Source organism: Macaca mulatta, chromosome 7 (assembly GCF_049350105.2).
Source record: "Macaca mulatta isolate MMU2019108-1 chromosome 7, T2T-MMU8v2.0, whole genome shotgun sequence".
Taxonomy (NCBI): domain Eukaryota; kingdom Metazoa; phylum Chordata; class Mammalia; order Primates; family Cercopithecidae; genus Macaca; species Macaca mulatta.
The window spans coordinates 97289199-97308655 of NC_133412.1; the positions used below are offsets into that span (position 1 = coordinate 97289199).

Below are 19457 nucleotides of genomic sequence, written 5' to 3' on the forward strand. Positions count from 1 at the left end.
CGTGATCCACCCGCCTCGGCCTCCCAAAGTGCTGGGATTACAGGCTTGAGCCACCGCGCCCGGCCTTTCTTTTTTTTTAAAAACAGAATCACCCACGCTGGAGCACAGTAGTGTGATCATGGCTCACTGCAGCCTCGACCTTTGGCTCAATCGGTCCTCCTATCTCAGCCTTCTAAGTAGCTGTGAGTATAGGCATGTAATTTGAGAGGCTGAGGTGGGTGTCACTTGAGGTCAGGAGTTTGAGACCAGCCTGGCCAACATGGTGAAACTCTGTCTCTACTAAAAATACAAAAAAATTAGCTGGGCGTAGTGGCACATGCCTGTAGTCCCAGCTACCCAGGAGGCTTAGGTAGGAGAATTGCTTGAACCCAGGAGGCAGAGATTGCAGTGAACCGAGATGGTCCATTGTACTCCAGCCTGGGCGACAAGAGCAAAACTCCATCTCAGAAAGAAAAAAAAAAAAGCTCCCAAATTGAAGGGAACTGTAAGAAGATAAGGTCAGCTCAGCTGCAGTAAGAGATAAGTCTTAGGAAGAAGTATGCCCTACAGTCAAGGCAGAGAAGGGCATTCTAGGCCAAAGAAATGGCTGTGCAAAGGTAGGAGGCATAGAGACAAGGGTTATTTGTTATTACAACCATACCTCTTAAATTTACACAAACAATTGTTTGAGAATATGGCTTTTCCAGGCTGGGAAGTATGTGCTGCATCCAACAAAGCTAAAGTCTATTTCAGCCGGGAGAACACTGGCAACTGGGAAAGGACCACGTGGTGTGCCCATAACCTAAGTTGTTCAGATTTAGGAAGTGACCCCAGTAAGTCCTTTTGGAGTTTCGTGTAAGATTGACTTCTTCAGCTGGGGGCGGTGGCTCACACCTGCAATCCCAACACTTTGGGAGGCCAAGGCAGGCAGATCACCTGAGGTCAGGAGTTCGAGACCAGCCTGACCAATATGGTGAAACCCCTGTCTCTACTAAAAAATACAAAATCTGGCCGGGGGTGGTGGTGGGTGCCTGTAATCCCAGCTACTCGGGAGGCTGAGGCAGGAGAATCCCTTGCACTGGGGAGGCGGAGGTTGCAGTGAGCTGAGACTGCGCCATTGCACTCCAGCCTGGGTGACAGAGTGAAACTCCATCTCAAAAAGAAAAGAAACAGCCTGACCAACATAGTGAAACCCCGTTTCTTCTAAAAATACAAAAATTAACTGGGTGTGGTGGAGGGTGCCTGTAATCCCAGCTACTCGGGAGGCTGAGACATGAGAATCGCTTGAACCTGAGGGGATGGGGGGGCAGAGGATGCAGTGTGCCGAGATTGCAGAGATAGCGCCACTGCACTCCAGCCTAGGCAACAGTGAGAGACTCCATCTCAAAACAAAACAAAACAAAACAAAACAAAAACGATTGACTTCTTCCTCATTGACCTGTGGGGGCTCCAAGACTATCATCTCACATCTTTTTTTTTTTTTTTTTTTTTTGAGATGGAGTCTTGCTCTCTTGTCCAGGCTGGAGTGCAGTGGCACAATCTCGGCTCACTGCAACCTCCGCCTCCCAGGTTCAAGCATTCTCCTGCCTCAGCCTCCTGAGTAGCTGGGATTACAGGCTTGTGCCACCACGAGCAGCTAATTTTGTATTTTTAGTAGAGACGGGGTTTCACCATGTTGATCAGGCTGGTCTCGAACTCCTGACCTCATGATCCGCCCTCCTGAGCCTCCCAAAGTGCTAGGATTACAGGCGTGAGCCACCGCTCCAGGCCTCATCTCACATCTTTCTACCTCTGCAGCACACGACACGCCCTAGTTGGAAACAAAGTAGGAGTTTGTGGACTGGGGGGAGGGCGGGGTCTAACCTCAGGTCAGGCGCGTTGCAAGGTACATCTTGGCACCCGGAAGAGACCCAGCACAGTTGCCCCCGACGTGACCCGACCTCCCCTACCAATTGAGGCGCCCTTGTTGCCAGGCTAGAGGCGAGCGGCGGGGATGCGCTCATTGGTCAAGGAAGGAGCGCCTGTTACTAGAGGCGAGAACCAGAGCCCATTGGTCAGAACACCTCACAATGGACCCCAGCGGCACGCAGAGTCCTTATGATTGGTTTGCTGGCTGCCTCGGGAGACCCTGTTGCCTCGAGCCTAGGCTACTTGGCGCTCCCGACCCGACCCCTGTTCCCCATTGGCTGTCCTGGCAAAAGCCGCCATCTAATGAGGAGCGAGGTGCGGGGCTCCGGAGCGCGCGCTTCCCGCGGTGCCATCTAGTCCTGCGGGAGGCATCCCAGGCCCACACCGCGGCCGCCCAAGCCAGTGAAAGTCCCAGGGGCCTGATATCGCTCCCAGCGCTCGAGGACCGAGGCCTGCTGTGGAGGACACCGTGCTCCCTCGGGACCTGTTTTGGATTCCGGCCCGGGCGTCCCCTTGGAGCTCTGCATCTCCAACCTGGAACCCAACCCAGAAGGCTCAAGTTCGACGCATCACGTGGCGAGCGGATCCACTGAGGGTCCACAGAGAGGGGCGCCCATCTCCTGCATCTCAGTTATCCGGGTAATCGTGTATACACCAATTGTTCATTGCCTCATTAACTTGGTTTTCTGGGTGCACCCACCTTGCCACCAGAGAAGTCCAAATCCTGACTTCTCTCCAAGGTGTTGGGAATTCTGTGCCCTAAAGAATTCCGACTCAGATCCAAACGGCGATCTGGTGGAATTGAGGGTGAAAGGCCAGAGGGACGATGTTCTACTATCCCAACGTGCTTCAGCGCCACACCGGCTGCTTTGCCACCATCTGGTAAGGGTGGGGCCCGTGGGCGTGCGATGGGGGATGCTGGCCGGGATCCCAGCCTGACAGCTCCCCCTCCGTCCCCATTTTCCCACCTTCCCCACCCACTTCAGGCTGGCAGCGACGCGCGGCAGCCGGTTGGTGAAGCGCGAATACCTGAGGGTGAATGTGGTGAAGACCTGGTAAGGCCCAGAAAAGGGAAGGAGGGCCTGGGGCGGGGGGGTGAGTTAGGGGATGGGGTGGGCAACGCTGTGGGCCCAGTCCTGGGCGCAGCGGTAATCAGGGCCCATTGTTCCCCAGCGAGGAAATCCTCAATTACGTGCTGGTACGAGTGCAACCCCCGCAGCCCGGCCTGCCGCGGCCCCGCTTCTCCCTCTATCTTTCAGCCCAACTTCAGATCGGTGTGATCCGCGTCTATTCTCAACAATGCCAGTACCTCGTGGGTAAGGCTGGGAACCCTCAGAGGTGGGGCGGGCTGAGCAGCTGTCTGCTAAGCTGGCTGTCTACCTCGCCCTCCCTGCCCACAGAGGACATCCAGCACATCTTGGAGCGCCTCCACCGTGCCCAGCTGCAGATCCGAATAGATATGGAGACTGAGCTGTGAGTGTTCCCTGGGCCTTTGATGGAACACCTGCTAATTTGGCCTCAGCCTAGCTCAGCCTCAGTCCCTGACGGCCTACATTCTCTCCCAGACCCAGCCTACTGCTTCCTAACCACCTGGCCATGATGGAAACCCTAGAAGATGCTCCAGATCCCTTTTTTGGGATGATGTCTGTGGATCCCAGACTTCCTAGTCCTTTCGATATCCCTCAGGTAGGGCTTATTCCCCCAGACTCGTGAATTGACAATGCAGAAGGGGAGTGCTGTCGCTGTGTCACTCTGATATTGGGGTTGGCGGGGGGAAGCTTGCCACAGCTCTCTCCCACGGGAGGTGGTAACAAGGGGACTGCCAAGGTGGATCCATCCAGGCGAAGCCCCCTGTACTTATCTACTCGGGGCCAATCTGATCAGATGGTTTCCCCACTGGAGGCAGCTCTTGTCCCCACTTGTCTCCACACTGTTTTCACTGCCGAGGCCCTAATCCAGGCTCTCACCTCTCTGTACTGGGCTTTCTTACCCCTGTCCTCCTCCATCTATTCCCAATACTCCAACAGCTTAATGTCACCTCCTTCCTTAGTTCCCCATTTGAACAGTGGCTCCTGCTGCAAACAGATTACTAGCATTTGGGGCTCTCCATGCCCCAGTTTATTTTTTTATTTTATTACTATTATTATTATTATTATTGAGACAGGATCTTGCTCTGTGGCCTAGGCTGGAGTGCAGTGGCACGATCTCAGCTTACTGCAACCTCTGCCTCCCTGGTTCAAGTGATTTTCCTGCCTCAGCCTCCCAAGTAGCTGGGACTACAGGCATTCGCCAGCATGCCCAAATGATTTTGTAATTTTAGTAGAGACAGGGTTTCACCATGCTGGCCAGGCTGGTTTCGAACCCCTGACCTCATGATCCACCTGCCTCATCCTCCCAAAGTGCTGGGATTACAGACATGAGCCACAGCGCCTGGCCCATTTTTTTTTAGTTTTAGTAGACATGGGGTTTCGCCATATTGGCCAGGCTGGTCTCGAACTCATGACCTCAGGTGATCCACCCACCTTGGCTTTCCAAAGTGCTAGGATTACAGGTGTGAGCCACTGCGCCTGGCCTATTATTACTATTTTTTAAGATGGAGTCTCTGTCACCCAGGCTGGAGTGCAGTGGTGTGATCTTGGCTCATTTCAACCTCCACTTCCTCTGGTCAAGCGATTCTCCTGCCTCAGCCTCCCAAGTAGCTGGGATTATAAGTGCCTGCCACCATGCCCGGCTAATTTTTGTATCTTTAGTAGAGACGGGGTTTCACCATGTTGGTCAGGCTGGTCTTGAACTCCTGACCTCAGGCGATCCACCCGCCTTGGCTTCCCAAAGTGCTGTGATTACAGGCGTGAACCACCATGCCCGGCACATACCCTGGTTTAGAACTAGTCATCCCCAGACTTCTCTCTCAGTCCTCTGGGCATCTGTGGCTCCTAAACACTAGTTTGGCCCTTATGCCTCAATGATACCACATTCATGTCTTTGCTTGTGCTGTTTCCCTAGCCCATAATGGTCACCCCTCATCCTCTACAAGTCGAGTTCTACATATTCTTACAGACCTGGCTTAAATGCTGCCCTTCTCTATGAAATATTTATCCCAGTCTTAGCTGGAACCAAATGTGGTTTGGGAACTCAACACTTTGCTAGGGCCTTGTTTTACCCTTTGCCTTGACTCTTGAGGGGTTACCTACAACCTTGTCTCCCCACTAGACTTCCTTAAGATCAAGAATCTTTTTTGTTCACCTCTGTCAACCACAACAGTTGATGATGCATTGCTTCTTGCACAATTTTTTTTTTTTTTTTTTTTTTTTTTGAGACAGTCTTGCTCTGTCTCCCAGGTTGGAGTGCAGTGGAGCAATCTCAGCTCACTGCAACCTCCACTTCCTGAGTTCAAGCAATTCTCCTGTCTCCACCTCTCGAGTAGCTGGAATTACAGGCACCACCACCACGCCCGGCTAATTTTTGTATTTTTAGTAGAAATGGGGTTTCATGATGTTGGCCAGGCTGGTCTCGAACTCCTGACCTCAACTGATCCACCCACCTTGGCCTCCCAAAGTGCTGGGATTATAGACGTGAGCCACCGCGCCTGGCCTTCTTGCACAAATTGATGAGGGCTAGATAACTGGGGTTTGGGTTGGGAAGGGAGGTGAGAACAGGAACTGAGGAAAGGAGGCCAGATGGCAGGTGAGTTTACTGCAAGCTGATGTCAGTGCAACAAGAATTAGGCATAAAAGGAGATTACTGTGCATTGTTTTTTTTTTTTTTTTTTTTGAGACGGAGTCTCGCGCTGTCACCCAGGCTGGAGTGCAGTGGCCGGATCTCAGCTCACTGCAAGCTCCGCCTCCCGGGTTCACGCCATTCTCCTGCCTCAGCCTCCCGAGTAGCTGGGACTACAGGCGTCCGCCACCTCGCCCGGCTAGTTTTTTGTATTTTTTTTTTTAGTAGAGAGGGGGTTTCACCATGTTAACCAGGATGGTCTCGATCTCCTGACCTCGTGATCCGCCCGTCTCGGCCTCCCAAAGTGCTGGGATTACAGGCTTGAGCCACCGCGCCCGGCCTACTGTGCATTGTTGAAGAAGGTTGTGAAAGTGGGAAAGCAGGGGGCTGAAGCTGAACCCTATCTTTTGTTTCCAATCCCTCCCCAAAGATTCGACACCTCTTAGAGGCTGCAATTCCAGAGAGAGTTGAAGAGATCCCTCCCGAAGTCCCTACAGAGCCCAGGAAGCCAGGTCAGCAGAGAGAACCTTCTTTCTGGTGAGAGGCATAGGCAGGCCCAAGAGCTGTAGAAATTACCATTTTTTAGCTTAAGAGCCCGGCCCTGTGAGGGGCCCTTTTTTTTTTTTTTTTGAGACAGAGTCTCACTGTGTCGCCCAGGCTGGAGTGCAGTGGTGCGATCTCGGCTCACTGCAAGCAATTCTCCTGCCTCAGCCTCCCTAGTAGCTGGGATTACAGACGCGCAATACCATGCCCAGCGAATTTTTATATTTTTAATAGAGATGGGGTTTCATCACATTGGCCAGGCTGGTCTCAAATTCTTGACCTCAGGTGATCCACCCGCCTCGGCCTCCCAAAGTGCTGGGATTACAGGCGTGAGCCACTGTGCCCCACGAGGGGCAGTTTATGTGTGTAACCTAATTAGTACCTTACAAGAGTCCTCTGAGGTCAGATTTCTTATCCTTTTTTTTTTTTTTTTTTTTTGAGAGACAGAGTATTACTCTATAGCCCAGGCTGGAATACAGTGGTGCACTTTAGGCTCACTGCAATCTTTGCCTCCCGGATTCAAGCAATTCTCCTCCCAGGTAGCTGGAATTATAGGCGTGCACCACCACGCCCAACTAATTTTTGTATTTTTAGTAGAGATGGGTTTTCGCCATGTTGGCCAGGCTGGTCTCGAACTTCTGACCTCAGGTGATCCACCCACCTCAGCCTCCCAAAGTGGTGGGATTACAGGCATAAGCCACCACACTTGGCTTTTTTTTTTTTTCTTTTTTTCCCCAGGCTGGAGTGCAATGGTATGATCATAGATCACTGCAGCCTTGACCTCCTCCTCCAAGGCTCAAGCAATCCTTCCACCTCAGCCTCCAGAGTTGCTGGGACCACAGGGATGAGCCACCACACCTGGCTAGTTTTTAAATTTTTTGTAGAGACAGAGTCTCGCTATGTTGCCCAGGCTGGCCTCAAACTCCTGGGCTCAAGCAATCCAAAGTGTTGGGATTACAGGTATGAGCCATTTCGTCCAGCCTCCCCATTTTACTGATGAGGAAAGTGAGGCTCACAGTGGTTAAGCAGTGTAGCCAGGGTCAGGATGCCAGAGATTAGCCTGGGTCTGATTAGAATCCAGGTTACCTTGACTTCAGAGTCCATGCTTTTGCCTGACTGCACGGCTGTGGGAATTTGGAAAGAAGCAGAGAGGCTGGTGACTCCCCTGTTCCTCCAGACAGGATTCTGGTCACTGTGCTGCCCCCTGAGGCCATCACGCTCCAGGAGGCAGAGCCCATACGGATGCTGCGGATTGAGGTGAGTTGTTCCCTGCACACAGGGCCTGAGGTCCAGCCCCCTTGCATCTACTTCTCTCTGTCCCCAGAGTCCTGCCTTTTCTGTCTCCATTTCCCTATTCTCTGTCCCTGGCACCTGAGCACCCAGTGGCTTCCTTGAACCTGGCCCTGTGGCATGCCTCTGGGATCCACTCTCCTGGATCCACTTGCCTTTTTCAGAAATGTTACTGAATCCCCTCCCCTTGCTCTTCTCTCTGGACAGGGTGAACAGGAGCTCCCAGAGGTCAGCCGCCGAGACCTGGACCTGCTGATCGCAGAGGAAGACGAAGCTATCTTGTTAGAAAGTAGGTGTCTCTGGCAGCATAGGGCCCGCCTGGAGCTGGATGGTCAAACCCCTGGCGTGGGCAGTCTGGGACTGGACAATGTTCCCATTTCTCCTTTTCCATCCTCTGAACTCTGATTCTCTCTCCACAGAGCTAAGGGAGGAGCTCCGGGTTCCAGAGGGTGAAATCGTAGTCCCCCGGCTCTCACCTCCAGCTCCTGCAGAGTAAGGGCAGGAATTCCTAGACCAGGTAGGGTGTTGGTGCTGGGAAGGGTCTTCTCATTTCTCTTGCCCATTTCCCTTCAGGGTGGAAGGAATAGCAGAGGCACTTCCAGTCCTGGTCCCTGAGGAGCTGAGGCCGACAGGCTGGGAGCCTGGGGCCCTACTCATGGGTGAGTGCCCACCACACCCCAGGGGCTTTTCTGGGAGTACTTCTATACTGCTGCACACAAGGGCTCTATATCCCAACTCGCTAAAGGGAGGACCCTGCAGTTTCTTGCCCTGGTATCTGCAAGGGGTAAGGGGCTTATGGGACAGAGCCACAACCTTGGGTGTTGTTGCAGAGGTGACCCCCCCAGAGGAACTGCGTCTGCCAGCCCCACCCAGCCCAGAGGTGAGTAGCATCCCTTCCAATCCTCCTCCTCCTCCTCTTTGCCCTCCCCCACCAGGGCTGCCTCCCCAAGCCCAGGGCCACTGCTAGCTTACAGGGGTCCTTAGTGCAGATGATAAAAGATGTCCTTTTCTACACCCCATTGTGTCTGGCCTGCACTTTCCAGATGGGTACCCTTATGCAAGGTATGAGCTGCTCAAGTGCATGAAGACCCCACACAAGCCCTTTCCCCAGGTTCCTCCAGGGGCGGGGTGTGGGGCCGTTAGCAGTCCACCAGAATGACAGGAAAAAGAGTAATGGGCAGCCTTGCCCCTACCTGCCCTCCCCACTCAGCTGAGGCGGCCCCCAGTCTTCCCACCCCCTCGCCGCCGTCGTCGCCGGTTACTGTTTTGGGACAAGGAGACTCAGATTTCCCGGGAGAAATTCCGGGAACAACTGCAAACCAGAGCCCACTGCTGGGAATGTGTGAGTACAGCCCAGGCTTTGCGGGGAGAGGGAAGGAGGCAGGGATACCAGGGGCACATGCAGGCTGAGCCTTCTAAATTCCTCAGGAGGTTGGGGGTAGGATTGGGAACTTGATGAAAAATCCCCTCCATTCTCCAGAAAATGCAGGCGATGTGGGTTTGCACATGTACAACTCTTCACGGTCCTTTAGTGACCCCAACTGTCATACCCATGGGCACCAGGTTAAAAAGTCCTTCTTTTAGCAGTGAGCAGGGCAGGCAGGGTCACGAGCCCAAAAGCTGGGCAAGTCCAGAAGCCCCAGAACAATGCATTGCAAAGAGGCAAAGGGGACCTGAGGAGTGGCTGCTTCATAATGAGGCTTCTGACCTTTCCCCACCACACAGCCCAAGGTGCAGCCTCCTGAGAGGACCATCACAGGCCCTGCAGAGTTGTTCAGAACCCCAACTCTCTGTAAGAATGGCGGGGGATGGGCACAAAGGATCCTCAAAACCAATTTCTCATTCCTGGTGCTCCTCACGCCTCAAACCGTGCCTACTGCCTTCTTGTCCACAGCTGGCTGGCTACCCCTTGAACTACTGGGTCTCTGGACCCACTGTGCCCAGCCACCCCCAAGAGCACTCAGGCGAGAGCTGCCCGAGGAGGCTGCTGAGGAGGAAAGGAGAAAGGCTGAAGTTCCGAGTGAGATCGAGGTAACTGCACCACCTGTTGCCTGCATCGCCCCAGTGCCAGGGTCTGCCTGACCAACTGGCTGCCCTCCCCTGCTATGAGGGCCAACAGCACAGGCTCACTGGCCTTGTGCCTTCTGAGGCCCGAGTCCCAGATGCTTGGGGTCTTAGTTCTGCTTCTCCTGTCCCCAGGTCCCGAGGGAGGCCCTGGAGCCCAGTGGTCCCCTTATGCTGTCTTCAGGTAAACACCTAGAGAAGAGGGGCAGTGGGACCACCACCCTTACCACTGTCCCAGGAAACTAGTATCCCAACTGCTCAAGCTATTTCATGAGTGAAGGCGTGTGTGTGTGACATAAGGAAGCACGGACTGCTCCTCCTCTGCTCTCTCACCTGTGTGCTTTTAACAAGTCACTGCATAGCTCTGCCATCTACTTATACCAGGTGGCCACAAGGCCCTAACTACCACCCAAGCAGACACCCACCAGTGCCTTTCCTCCCCGAACAGAGCTCTCCCTAGAGGCAGCTGAAGAGGAGAAGTCCCGCATCAGCCTCATCCCACCAGAAGAACGGTGGTAAGCGGCCAGGCTCCATGGGAGCCAGGGCCCACAGCCTTTGGCCAGGTGGTAGAAATGGCTGCTGGGATGGGTATGCCCCTTGTCACTGTCACAGCTGCCACCTTCCCTGCTCTTACTCCCATGTTCTCCTAGGGCCTGGGCTGAGGTGGAACAGCCAGAACCTCCTGCATTGCCCGTGGTGCCTGAACTCCCTGAGGTGCCCATGGAGATGCCTTTGGTGCTGCCCCCAGAGCTCGAGCTGCTCTCACTGGAAGCTGTGCACAGGTACCACGGGGGTGGCACCTTGATGGGGTGGACCCGGGTTGAAGCCTCTGCTAATGGTTCTTGATCCCTATAGGGCAGTGGCACTGGAGCTGCAGGCCAACAGGGAGCCCGACTTCAGCAGCCTGGTGTCACCCCTCAGCCCCCGCAGGATGGCCGCTCGGGTCTTCTACATGCTCCTGGGTGAGTGTATGCATGTGTGTGTGTGTATGTGGCGCAGGGACACACAGACCAGAGGCCCGTACAGGGACTCCCCCAACCTGCCCTCTCCTCCCCTCTTGACCAGTGCTCTCAGCGCAACAGATTCTTCGCGTGGAACAAGAAAAGCCATATGGTCGCCTCCTGATCCAGCCGGGGCCCAGATTCCACCGAGGTTAGAGTCCATTTACGAAGCTGCCAGGAAACCGGCCACTTCTAGTAAACCACGTCGTGGCTCACTGGGTCCTGCTTACTTCATTTCTGAATGTGCATTTCCAGCCTTCTTGCTCTCAGAGCTATTGTTCAAGCAGAAAACAAGCTGCTTTTATTACAGTATGATGTCATGACTCATTTGTAACAGATCCAGCCTCAGGGACAGCCCTGTAAGGCAGCAAGTAGGGCTGGCGCCAAATGGCTATGAGTCCCAGAATCTTTGGTAAGGCAGAACTGAACTGGGCTAAGAGGTGGTCTTAAGGCCTGGGCAGGCTCTGTTCTCTCTGGACTGGCTGCAGCCTGCGATCTAGGAGAGGCCCAGCACAGCCTGGAGCTCCTGAGCCTTGTCAACAGGCAGTGAGCCCAGAGCTGCCTGGAAGCTGTCGGCGTGCTGTTCGGCCAGGAATGTCAGGAGCAGCAACAGTGCGGCCTTGGTGTCTGGGTGCAGAGGGAGGGAGAAAGGTTGGGGCTCCTAAAGCCTCGCTGCCCCAGGTCCTCTGAGCCCTGCCACTCCCAGCCTCCCCCAAGCCCCTGCCCGTGACTCCTATCCTCACCTGATGGGATCTTGTTGTCAGCCAGAATGAGGCTGCAGATACGCAAGAGCTCTGGAGCCACATCTACAACCTGTGAGGAAAGAGTGGCTGACTCAGGGCAGCAGCCCCGGACCCCAGGTCTAGGCAGGTGGTCAGGACCAAGGAGTGGCAGAGTCTCTTATTGGGGTGGTTGCACCTGGTACTGATTCACAGGCATCCAAGACAACTATGAACATGAGCAGGACCAGTGAAACTTGGTGGTAATGACTTTTTTTGGAGGGAATGGGGGATGTGGAACAAGATGATTAAAGTCATAGCCTCAAGACCTAAAGAAACCCAGACACCCAGAAGCTCCACCTACACAACAATCTCTAAAGGTGTAAGACAAGGATGACACAAACACTCTGACATGACTCCAAACCTAGCTACTTGGTACAGCCAAAATCTCTTCAGAGAGCAGAGCTGATCTAATTGAAATGTATGGTGTGGTGGCCCAGAGGTACCCAGGGCTCCACAGAGCACAGTTTGAAAGGGCCCTGGTTTAGGAAACCAGCCTGGGAAAACTGCAACTTCTGGCTCAGACCAAAGGGTAGAAATGGAGCTTCCTCCGGAAAAATGCTACGTGGAGGAAGTCCTTCCTGTCCCATCACAGGACTGGCTGCCAATCATTGCAGACAAATAAGAAATGGTGCAGGGAGTATCAAAAGAACAGCTGAAACTGTCACCTTGCATCAGGTGCAACCGACAGCCTGGAGCTCCTGAGCCTCATCAGCAGACAGGGCCTATCACTGAGTGGAGCGGCGTGCTCCCCTCTGAGGGCTGCCAGCCACAAGGTTACCTGGTCAGGGCTGCTCTGGTACAGGAAGCTGAAGAGGCGCCCAATGGTGACCCACTCCTCCAAGTCCTTCTTCAGTGGCAGGGCATGCAGTAGGGCAGCCAGCACCTGGGCACACAAATGTCTCAGGCCAACCTGCCCTGCCCTCCACCACCCTCCCTCCTCAGCTTCCAGGCTCTGCCTGATGTCTCCCTCCCTCACCTGGGGCTCTGGTTTCCTGGTGGGACTGGCCATCAACAGGCGGGCAAGTGCCCCACAGATGTTGTCACGGACACGATCGTGTCTCTCCCGCGCCAGGAGGGGAAAAAGGAGCCCCAGCAGCTTGGGGAAGTGTCTGATCCATAGTCAAGGAATGGCCACACACTCAGGTAGACCTTGCCCACCTGCAAGCCCTGGGGACACTCCCCCAACCCCCAGTCCCTCCCCTCCTGTGATCCAAGGATACTCCTGGGCAGGGTGGCCCCCGTGCTCTGCTAGCACACCCAGCCCAAAGATGGCATTGCTTCGCACCTCAGGGTCTGCCTCTCGGGCGGTGCTCAACAGCACAGGGAGCAGCCGAGACACAAATTGGGCTGAGGCGGCACCCAGGCCCTGAATAGTCTCTGCCAAGGTCCCCACTGCAAAGGACTTCTCTGCCACTGTGCAGCCCTGTTTCTGATGGGGGAGAACAGGAAGGAGTACAGATCAGCCTGGGCCAAGGATAAAGGCTGAGGTGGGCACTGGGTGCATGAGGGGACTAGGGCTTGAAGCCAGAAGATGGACACTCACTGTCTTGCACACCAATAATGGCAGGAAACCAGCAAAGAATGGGGCAAAGGAGTCTCCCCCAGCCGCAGCTGCCAGGGCAGGGATGGCCTCTCCAGCATGCTCCAGCAACATGGCGTCGTATTCAGCCTGTGGAGCCAGGTCAGGGGCTGGAGCACCAGGGCCAGCTCAGTGACTGCACACCTCCCTACCATGCTCTGCTACCAGCTGCAGGGGTCCCTGGGGCTGCCCTTGGTTGATAGGGCTGGTCCCTCTCAGACCGGGTGTTTTCATGGCCCAGCTTCTTCCCCTAGCTCTTCTGCTCCTGCCTATCGCTCTAAGCACACCCCAGTCCACACTGCTCTCCTTCCCTGAACTCCCACTGGCTTAATGGGATCAGGGTTGTGTCTCTCTGACCATTACCAATCTCTTTTAGTGGCCCTGACTGCCCCAGGCCAAGAACAAATACACTGTCCACCCCTGTCCCTGTGGAGACTGCCTGGACCACCTGGTCCCAGTTTTCACCCCTGGCGCTCACCTGATCATCATCTTCCTCTTCCTCCTCCTCGTCAGTATCCTGACAGGCTGTCTACAAGAAGAAGCAGCTCAACTTAGCCAGAGCTTTCATGCCCCTTCTCTTTTCATCGGGGTATGGGGGTGGACTTGTAGCCAGTCCCCAACCTGGGCCCGGCACCTCTCCTTCCCGAAGCCCACCTGCCCTGCTCACCTTCCTCTGCAGCACAGCCTTGAGCATGCTACAGAGCTCAGCCAGGCGCCCAGGGGGCTTCAGAGTGAGGGTCCCACAGCTGCGGAGCACCCCTGTCAGGGCCTCCAGCACGGCCATCACCACCTGGCGCTCCCGCTCCCTGTTCACTGAATGCATGTAGGATGGCACCACTCGGGCCAGGGCAGCCTGCAAAGCTGGGGACATTATTGGCTGAAGCACTGGTCAGGCCCTGCCGTGCCCCAAGAACCCTCAGCCTGGCCCAGCCTCTCCTTCTCACCAGCAGTGTTGGGTTCTGAGGGGCAGCTTTGACAGGCCTTGTGCAGTGCACAGCAAAACTGACCCAGAGCCTCATGGGCTGCCTTCCGCACATTCAGGTGAGGGCACTGCAAGATGAGGAGGGGCGGGATGTGTCTGCTGTGTGCACTGTGAACACAGGGCCCCCAGCCTGAGAACCCCACCCACTCTACCCACTGGCCCCCTCACCTCCAGCAGTTTAAATACTTCTTCAAAGACACTTTCCATGTATGGAAGGAAGGCCACACTACAGAGAGAGACACAGTCATGGGTAAGGGGCCCCCAGGCAGGGTTTTCAGTGCCAGGGAAGGGCGAATGCTCACCTGGTGTTCACAGAGATCTCCCCTAGGGCAGCACAGGTGTCTTCCTTCTCATCGAAGAAGGCGTTCTCCACGCTGTACCTAGAGTAAGATGGGGAGGCAGTGGTGATCAGGCACCAAGAGGAGCAGATCCAGCACTAGTCCCCTGGTCTAAAACCAAAGTCTAGATTCCTGATCAGAAGAGCACCCCTCCGCACCCTGAGATCTCTGAGTCATCCTCTTCTTCCACATCCTCATCCATGAGCTCCTCCTCTTCTTCCCCATCACTCTCATCGTCAAACAGAAGGAAGGAGCTGCTCCCGTCATACTGAGGCTGGAGTGGAGGCATGGCAAGGACTTTGGCTCAGCTAGGCCCAGGAGATAAATCCCATTGCAGGGCTGGCCTGGCCCAGCCCACCCTCTGCTCACCACAATGCCCTCGGTAGAACGCAGTGACAGCAGCATGAGCGTGGTGATCTGTTCCAAGTGGGGTGCCAGGCCCTCGCCCATCAGACCCGATAAGGCGGCAAATAGGCTGTACCTGGTCAAAGCAGGCAGAAGAAGCTGTATGGTCCTGCTTGCTACCACCAGACAGGACGGGGGAGCCCGGGAACACCTGGCTATGGTCCGAACCAGAGGACTAGAGTCTGGGGTGGGGATTCCAGTGGGTCCAGTGGGCAGAAAGGAGGGGTGGGGACAAGGGCAGAGGCAGGGTGAGGGATCACTCACGTGCAGCGCCGCAAGTCAGGGTCGTCTACCTGGTTGCAGAGGCCCAGACCCAGCTGGCAGCATTCCTCAGCCAGCGGCCTCATGGGCTCCCCCACCGCTCGTGCCAGCACTCCCAGTGTCTCTGTGGGAGCAAGGGCTCCATTAGCACCAGGAGGTGGAGGTGGGCTATAGGACCAAAGGTGGTAGCTGGGAGGGATTCAGAAATCCCCCCCTACCCCTTGGTACAGGGTGAAGAACACCCCCTTTGATGAGAAGGAAGACATCCGTGCTCCCGTGGGGGCAATCTCTGTCAACACCAGGTGAGCATCGGCCCTTTGCTGGCACTGGGATCCCCACCTGGGAGCCTCTCACTCACCCAGGCTCTGGATCTGCACAGGCTGAAGGTCCTCACGGCCTGTTAACAGGAATTCCCGCAGGTGCTCCATGATGGCAGGGAAGTAGGGCAGCAGCGAGGCCTGGGCAGCTGTAGCTGCAGGATGGAAGGACAGAATCAGAGCTGGAAAGGGCAGGGACCACCAGCCACAGGGCCTTTGGGTGAACCCCACATCCCTGCCTCCTGCCTCTCCTCACCAATGGCTCCTACGGCGCTCACAGCCAGCTCCTTGGCCCGGGGACTGCTGGGGCTCCTCAGAGGCTGCAGCATGCATTCCATAAGCTCCGGAAGGTAGGGCTGCACTTTGGGCCCTGTGGGAAAGGATGCTCCTCTATCAACCAACCCAGATCTCCCACCTGCATGCCCACCTCCCTCCAGGCGGAAACCCCTTTGTGGCGCCATCACACACTTTCCCCCACCATAGGCAGCAATGCAAGGAGATGCACATCCTGCGCATTCAGCCAAAGCCGCTGCCTCATCCCCCTCCCCCAAGCTCCCCACTGCCATCACTACCTAAGTTCTCCACGAAATTCTCCAGGGCATAGCAGGCCTTGGCTAGGTGGTGTGTGTGTCCAAGAGGCACCGACTTCAGGTAGGCGAGGAGCAATGGCATCACATCCCTTGAATAGCTGCTGATATGGGGCTGGGGGAGGGAGCAAGCAGGGCTTGAGTCAGGTTCACCTGCAGGGCACATACAAGAGTGCGACGGCAGCAGGGATGCTTGAAGAGATGAAAGGTGAGGGGAAGGGGACATTCAAGTGGTGGCTCCCACATTCAGCCTGGTTCACCTGTAGGTTTTCTGAGAACTGGCCCAGGGCAAATAGCGCAGCATTGCGTACAACTTGCGAGGGGTCCTCCAGGCCCTTGCACACGATCTGCAGCAGTGGGGGCAGCAGTCTGGATAGGGCAGGACAAGAGGACACAGGCTGAGGAGCTATACCTGACAGCCCTAGGCTGACCTGTTCTCTTCATTTTCCCTGGAAAAAACAAGGCTTTTCCTGTCACCAGAGGGTGGGCAGCAGCCCCTGACCCCTACAGCTGGGAAGCCATGTCATTTATCTTCTAAGCCAGGACACTTTTGAGAATGGGGGAAAATGCTGTTGATAAATAAGCTTGAACAACAAGCGTAAACCATGACAGCCACGGTCCTCCCCGTGGGCAACCCTCACCCTGGGATAGGGGAATAGATACCTCTGCCTGATGTGGTCACCAGCTCCGTCAGACAGCACGGCCAGCACCAGGAGTCCAGCCTTGCGCTGGTATGGGCTCTCGCTCCGCAAGGCCTCTTCCAGCATGGGCATCTAGGGAAGCATGTGGCATGCTTCTGAAACCCCAGAAAGAGCCTGCCCATTCCTGTGGAAATAGACCTTCACACCTCCCAGGGTCTAAACGTCCTTGGCCTCAGGGGACTAGGCACACTTGGAGGTAGGGACACCAGAAGGACAGAGCCACACTTACCAGCTGGGGACACAGCTTGTCGGGGGGCAGGTGTAGCGCCAGCATGTCCACAACCTAAGATAGGATGGGGAGACTTACTTTGCTCGACTCCATCTCTGCCTCCCCAACCTCCCACAGCCACCTAACACCTTCCCCCTCTGTCCTGCCCCACATCTCACCTGTACAGCAAAATGCTTGGGAGTCTCCCCCATCAGCTCAATCTCCAACTCTTCCTCTTCTGAATCCTGGTCCTCAGGATCCAACTGGCCTGGCAGGGGCTCAGCAGCCATAATGGGGAAAAGGGTGTGTAGCAAGGGTGGCAGGAGACGATTCTTCAGTAAGGCCTTGACAGAGAAGGTGGAACAGTGTCCCTAAGAATCTGCTCCCAGGATGGGCTCACATTAAAAATTCCAGTCTTCCAGGCCATAAAAGGTCCGACAGAAAATTCCCAATCTCCCAGGCAGGAGCTGGGGTGAGGCTAGGCCAAGGCTTGAACCCCCACAGTACTTTAGATACCCTGAGATGAACCGAAAGTCCCAGGAGTGAGACTAAGGGTAGAGAGTGGGTGGGGTGATGTGTGTCAATGGGCACTCACTCACCTTGCTCTTGACTTTGACCAAGAAAGTGAGGCAGCAGAGAACACGTACGCGTATCGCATTGCCCAGGGCCACATTTCTAGCCACCTGTCCAGAGAATAATAAGAATCAGAGACAGGGAAGGAAAGTCCCAACAGAGCATGTAGCAGGGGCCATGTCCACTCCAGGCTCACCTCCAGGCAGAATGTGAGGACCTCAGAGAGGTAGGGGGTGATGATGGGCACCTCTGACTCCAACAGTTCATCCAAAACCTCAAGGGCCTCACAGGCCTTTGCCTGACAAACAAGGCACAAGGTTACCATGCTCTTCTTCAGTGGGCCAAGCTGGTCACTTTTGCACTCTTCTTCCAACAGAGCTCCTGCCCACCTGTCCTCACCTCATCTATGGGGATCAGAGTCTGCACAGCCACGATCAGCTTGGGCACCAACATCCGAGCGAGAGGCTGAGGGACACATCACAGACAGCATGATGCAGCCTAATCTCACACCCCAGCAGCTGACAGCTTCCTCATAGCCTGAATTGCGAGGAGGAGCCCAGACATAATAGCCAGGCCCACCTACAGCATCCCCTCTCAATTGTCAGGAAGGGCCACAGGCAGGTAAAGAATCCAAAGCAGTTTTGTAACTTTTACAGATGAGGACATGAAGGCCTGAGGAAAGGGAGTCAAAGATACGAGGGCCCACATCTCACCACGTCTTCAGTGCTGAGGTAGGGGGCCATGGTGGTCAGAGTGCGCAGGGAGTAGAAGAGCAGCCCAGGAGAGCCCACCTCACCAAGAGTCTCATTCAGAAGCCGAAGCAGCTCCCGGTGGTGGGGTTGGAAGGCCTCGGGCCGGGAGGTCACCACCACACTTAGCAGCAAAAGCCCCATCTGTCCAAGAATAGAGGATTGGAGAGCAAGCTTACATGGTCTATCCCACCTCTTAGTCCCTCCCTCCTGCCAACCATGTGATGGTACCTCTCTCTCTGGGCTGTGGGGGCTGTGGGTACTGTGCTGAAGAAGCTGCAAAAGCTGTGGCCAGGCCTCCAGGCCTTCCTTTCGAAAAATGGTGGCTGAAAGCTGGGCCAGGCTGAGGCTCACACAGTGCCTGCAAACAGGAGAGATCTCCTCTATCACTCTCCAATACCTTCCTCTGCACACAGTGGCCAGGCACAATGGGGCAGCCAGGAGAGAAACTTTCAGGAGGTGTGGGCACAGGGTCTTTACCAAGTTGGGACACATGAGACAGCAGCTCAGAGGGAGCCCAGCAGCACTGCGGGCATGTAATCTGGTAAGTTCAGTCTTACTAGCCTGAATTTCAGTCTTATTCTTCTGACTCGAGTTTGGCAGATCATAGTCACCCTTCCTCAAGAACTTCAGTCTTCAAAACAGCCTTAAAATTTTCGCTCCACCTTGGGTCTAGAACTGAAGTCCCTGCCCCACAAGTCCCAGCCTGGAACTGAAAGGGAAGGCAGAAACCCCGACAAGGTCGTCAGGATCCCGAGAAAAGGGGGTAGGTACTTACTCTGTTTCTCTCTGCAGGGCCGTCAGGATCAGGGACTTGAGGCTGGAACACAGTGGGCAGGTGTTTGGTACACAGACTGCCCAAGAAAAGTCTCCGCCTGGCCCCGCCCCAACCCAGGCCCAACCCACCTCTCCCGTTGCTCCGCCGCCAGCCGTCGCCAGCGGGTGTTCAGTCGTCTGCGGGTCAGCACCGCCGCAAACTGGCGGATCTAGGACGAGGAAACAAGCACGTGGGGGTCCGGGCAGGAGGGTGCTGAGCGGACCGCAGGGGGCGGATATTGGGGCTTGACCAGTGGCGTACAGTGGGAAGCTCGGAGGGGAGAGTCAGGGGTCTCACCTGGGGGTCGGCCGCCGAGGCCAGCAGGTCGCAGAGAGCCGGCAAAGCGGCGGGGGCCCGAAGAGCGATCTGGAGCTGTTCCGTGGCCTGGGGGGAAGCTAGGGGTGAGAGTCGGGTCTTTCCCGCAACCTCCCGCTCGCCCTGGCCCGGTTATGCCTACTCCCGTACCCGACGGATGCGCTCGGTGTCCGGCAGCAGCAGCTCCCGTAGGAGCTGCTCCAGGCCGGCGGGCTCCATGGCAGCAGCTGAGCCGCCGCTACTGGGCCGAAAAGGGGAGGGGGAGGGACAGCACGTGGAGGCGCTGACACCCACTTCCGGCGGAAAGGGCGTTGCCACACGCCCCGAGGGTTGCCAAGGTG

The 19457-nt window shown here is 55.7% G+C and overlaps 2 protein-coding genes across 16 annotated transcripts; one reads left to right on the forward strand and one right to left on the reverse strand.

Moving 5' to 3' along the window:
- Positions 1 to 1926: 1926 nt before the first annotated feature.
- On the forward strand, positions 1927 to 11069 carry REC8 (REC8 meiotic recombination protein). 9 transcript variants are annotated; one of them, XM_015143436.3, is made up of 20 exons: positions 1927 to 2526; positions 2628 to 2769; positions 2874 to 2942; positions 3061 to 3203; positions 3288 to 3360; positions 3453 to 3573; positions 6035 to 6116; positions 7325 to 7404; positions 7645 to 7726; positions 7857 to 7929; positions 8011 to 8096; positions 8268 to 8317; positions 8648 to 8779; positions 9163 to 9229; positions 9332 to 9468; positions 9637 to 9685; positions 9950 to 10016; positions 10152 to 10283; positions 10357 to 10463; positions 10567 to 10814. In XM_015143436.3, the coding sequence occupies exons 2-20, from the start codon at positions 2714 to 2716 to the stop codon at positions 10656 to 10658; spliced, it is 1698 nt and encodes a 565-aa protein (XP_014998922.3). In that variant the 5' UTR covers positions 1927 to 2526; positions 2628 to 2713; the 3' UTR covers positions 10659 to 10814. The 9 variants fall into 9 exon arrangements, with proteins under 9 accessions (XP_014998922.3, XP_077796904.1, XP_014998921.3 ...); XM_077940783.1 differs by having other exon boundaries at positions 2172 to 2526; positions 2653 to 2769; XM_077940778.1 differs by having other exon boundaries at positions 10357 to 11069.
- On the reverse strand, positions 10776 to 19364 carry IPO4 (importin 4). 7 transcript variants are annotated; one of them, XR_013396149.1, is made up of 30 exons: positions 19267 to 19364; positions 19099 to 19185; positions 18891 to 18970; positions 18763 to 18804; positions 18216 to 18345; positions 17949 to 18128; positions 17635 to 17700; positions 17432 to 17533; positions 17262 to 17345; positions 16842 to 17006; positions 16684 to 16737; positions 16417 to 16526; positions 16014 to 16122; positions 15739 to 15868; positions 15423 to 15536; positions 15208 to 15321; positions 14853 to 14973; positions 14553 to 14664; positions 14342 to 14457; positions 14148 to 14225; positions 14014 to 14071; positions 13808 to 13913; positions 13531 to 13724; positions 13342 to 13392; positions 12828 to 12973; positions 12505 to 12713; positions 12261 to 12393; positions 12063 to 12167; positions 11246 to 11315; positions 10776 to 11129 (listed from the first exon to the last, which is right to left on the reverse strand). XR_013396149.1 is itself a non-coding variant. In XM_015143430.2 (30 exons), the coding sequence occupies exons 1-30, from the start codon at positions 19333 to 19335 to the stop codon at positions 10999 to 11001; spliced, it is 3246 nt and encodes a 1081-aa protein (XP_014998916.2). In that variant the 5' UTR covers positions 19336 to 19364; the 3' UTR covers positions 10776 to 10998. The 7 variants fall into 7 exon arrangements, 5 of the variants coding, with proteins under 5 accessions (XP_014998916.2, XP_077796874.1, XP_077796873.1 ...); XR_013396148.1 differs by having other exon boundaries at positions 17262 to 17337; positions 17421 to 17533; XM_015143430.2 differs by having other exon boundaries at positions 12828 to 12953.
- Between the last annotated feature and the right edge of the window lie 93 nt (positions 19365 to 19457).

Bases quoted from the DNA above. Each gene is read 5' to 3' on its own strand.
- REC8 (XM_015143434.3), top strand. From the start codon at position 2,714: ATGTTCTACTATCCCAACGTGCTTCAGCGCCACACCGGCTGCTTTGCC. The intron at 7,405-7,644 runs GTGAGTTGTTCC...CTCTCTGGACAG, and splicing joins TACGGATGCTGCGGATTGAG to GGTGAACAGGAGCTCCCAGA. The intron at 10,017-10,151 runs GTAAGCGGCCAG...ATGTTCTCCTAG, and splicing joins ATCCCACCAGAAGAACGGTG to GGCCTGGGCTGAGGTGGAAC.
- IPO4 (XM_077940746.1), bottom strand. From the start codon at position 19,335: ATGGAGCCCGCCGGCCTGGAGCAGCTCCTACGGGAGCTGCTGCTGCCG. The intron at 19,186-19,266 runs GTACGGGAGTAG...GCTTCCCCCCAG, and splicing joins ACACCGAGCGCATCCGTCGG to GCCACGGAACAGCTCCAGAT. The intron at 18,971-19,098 runs GTGAGACCCCTG...TCCTCGTCCTAG, and splicing joins CCTCGGCGGCCGACCCCCAG to ATCCGCCAGTTTGCGGCGGT.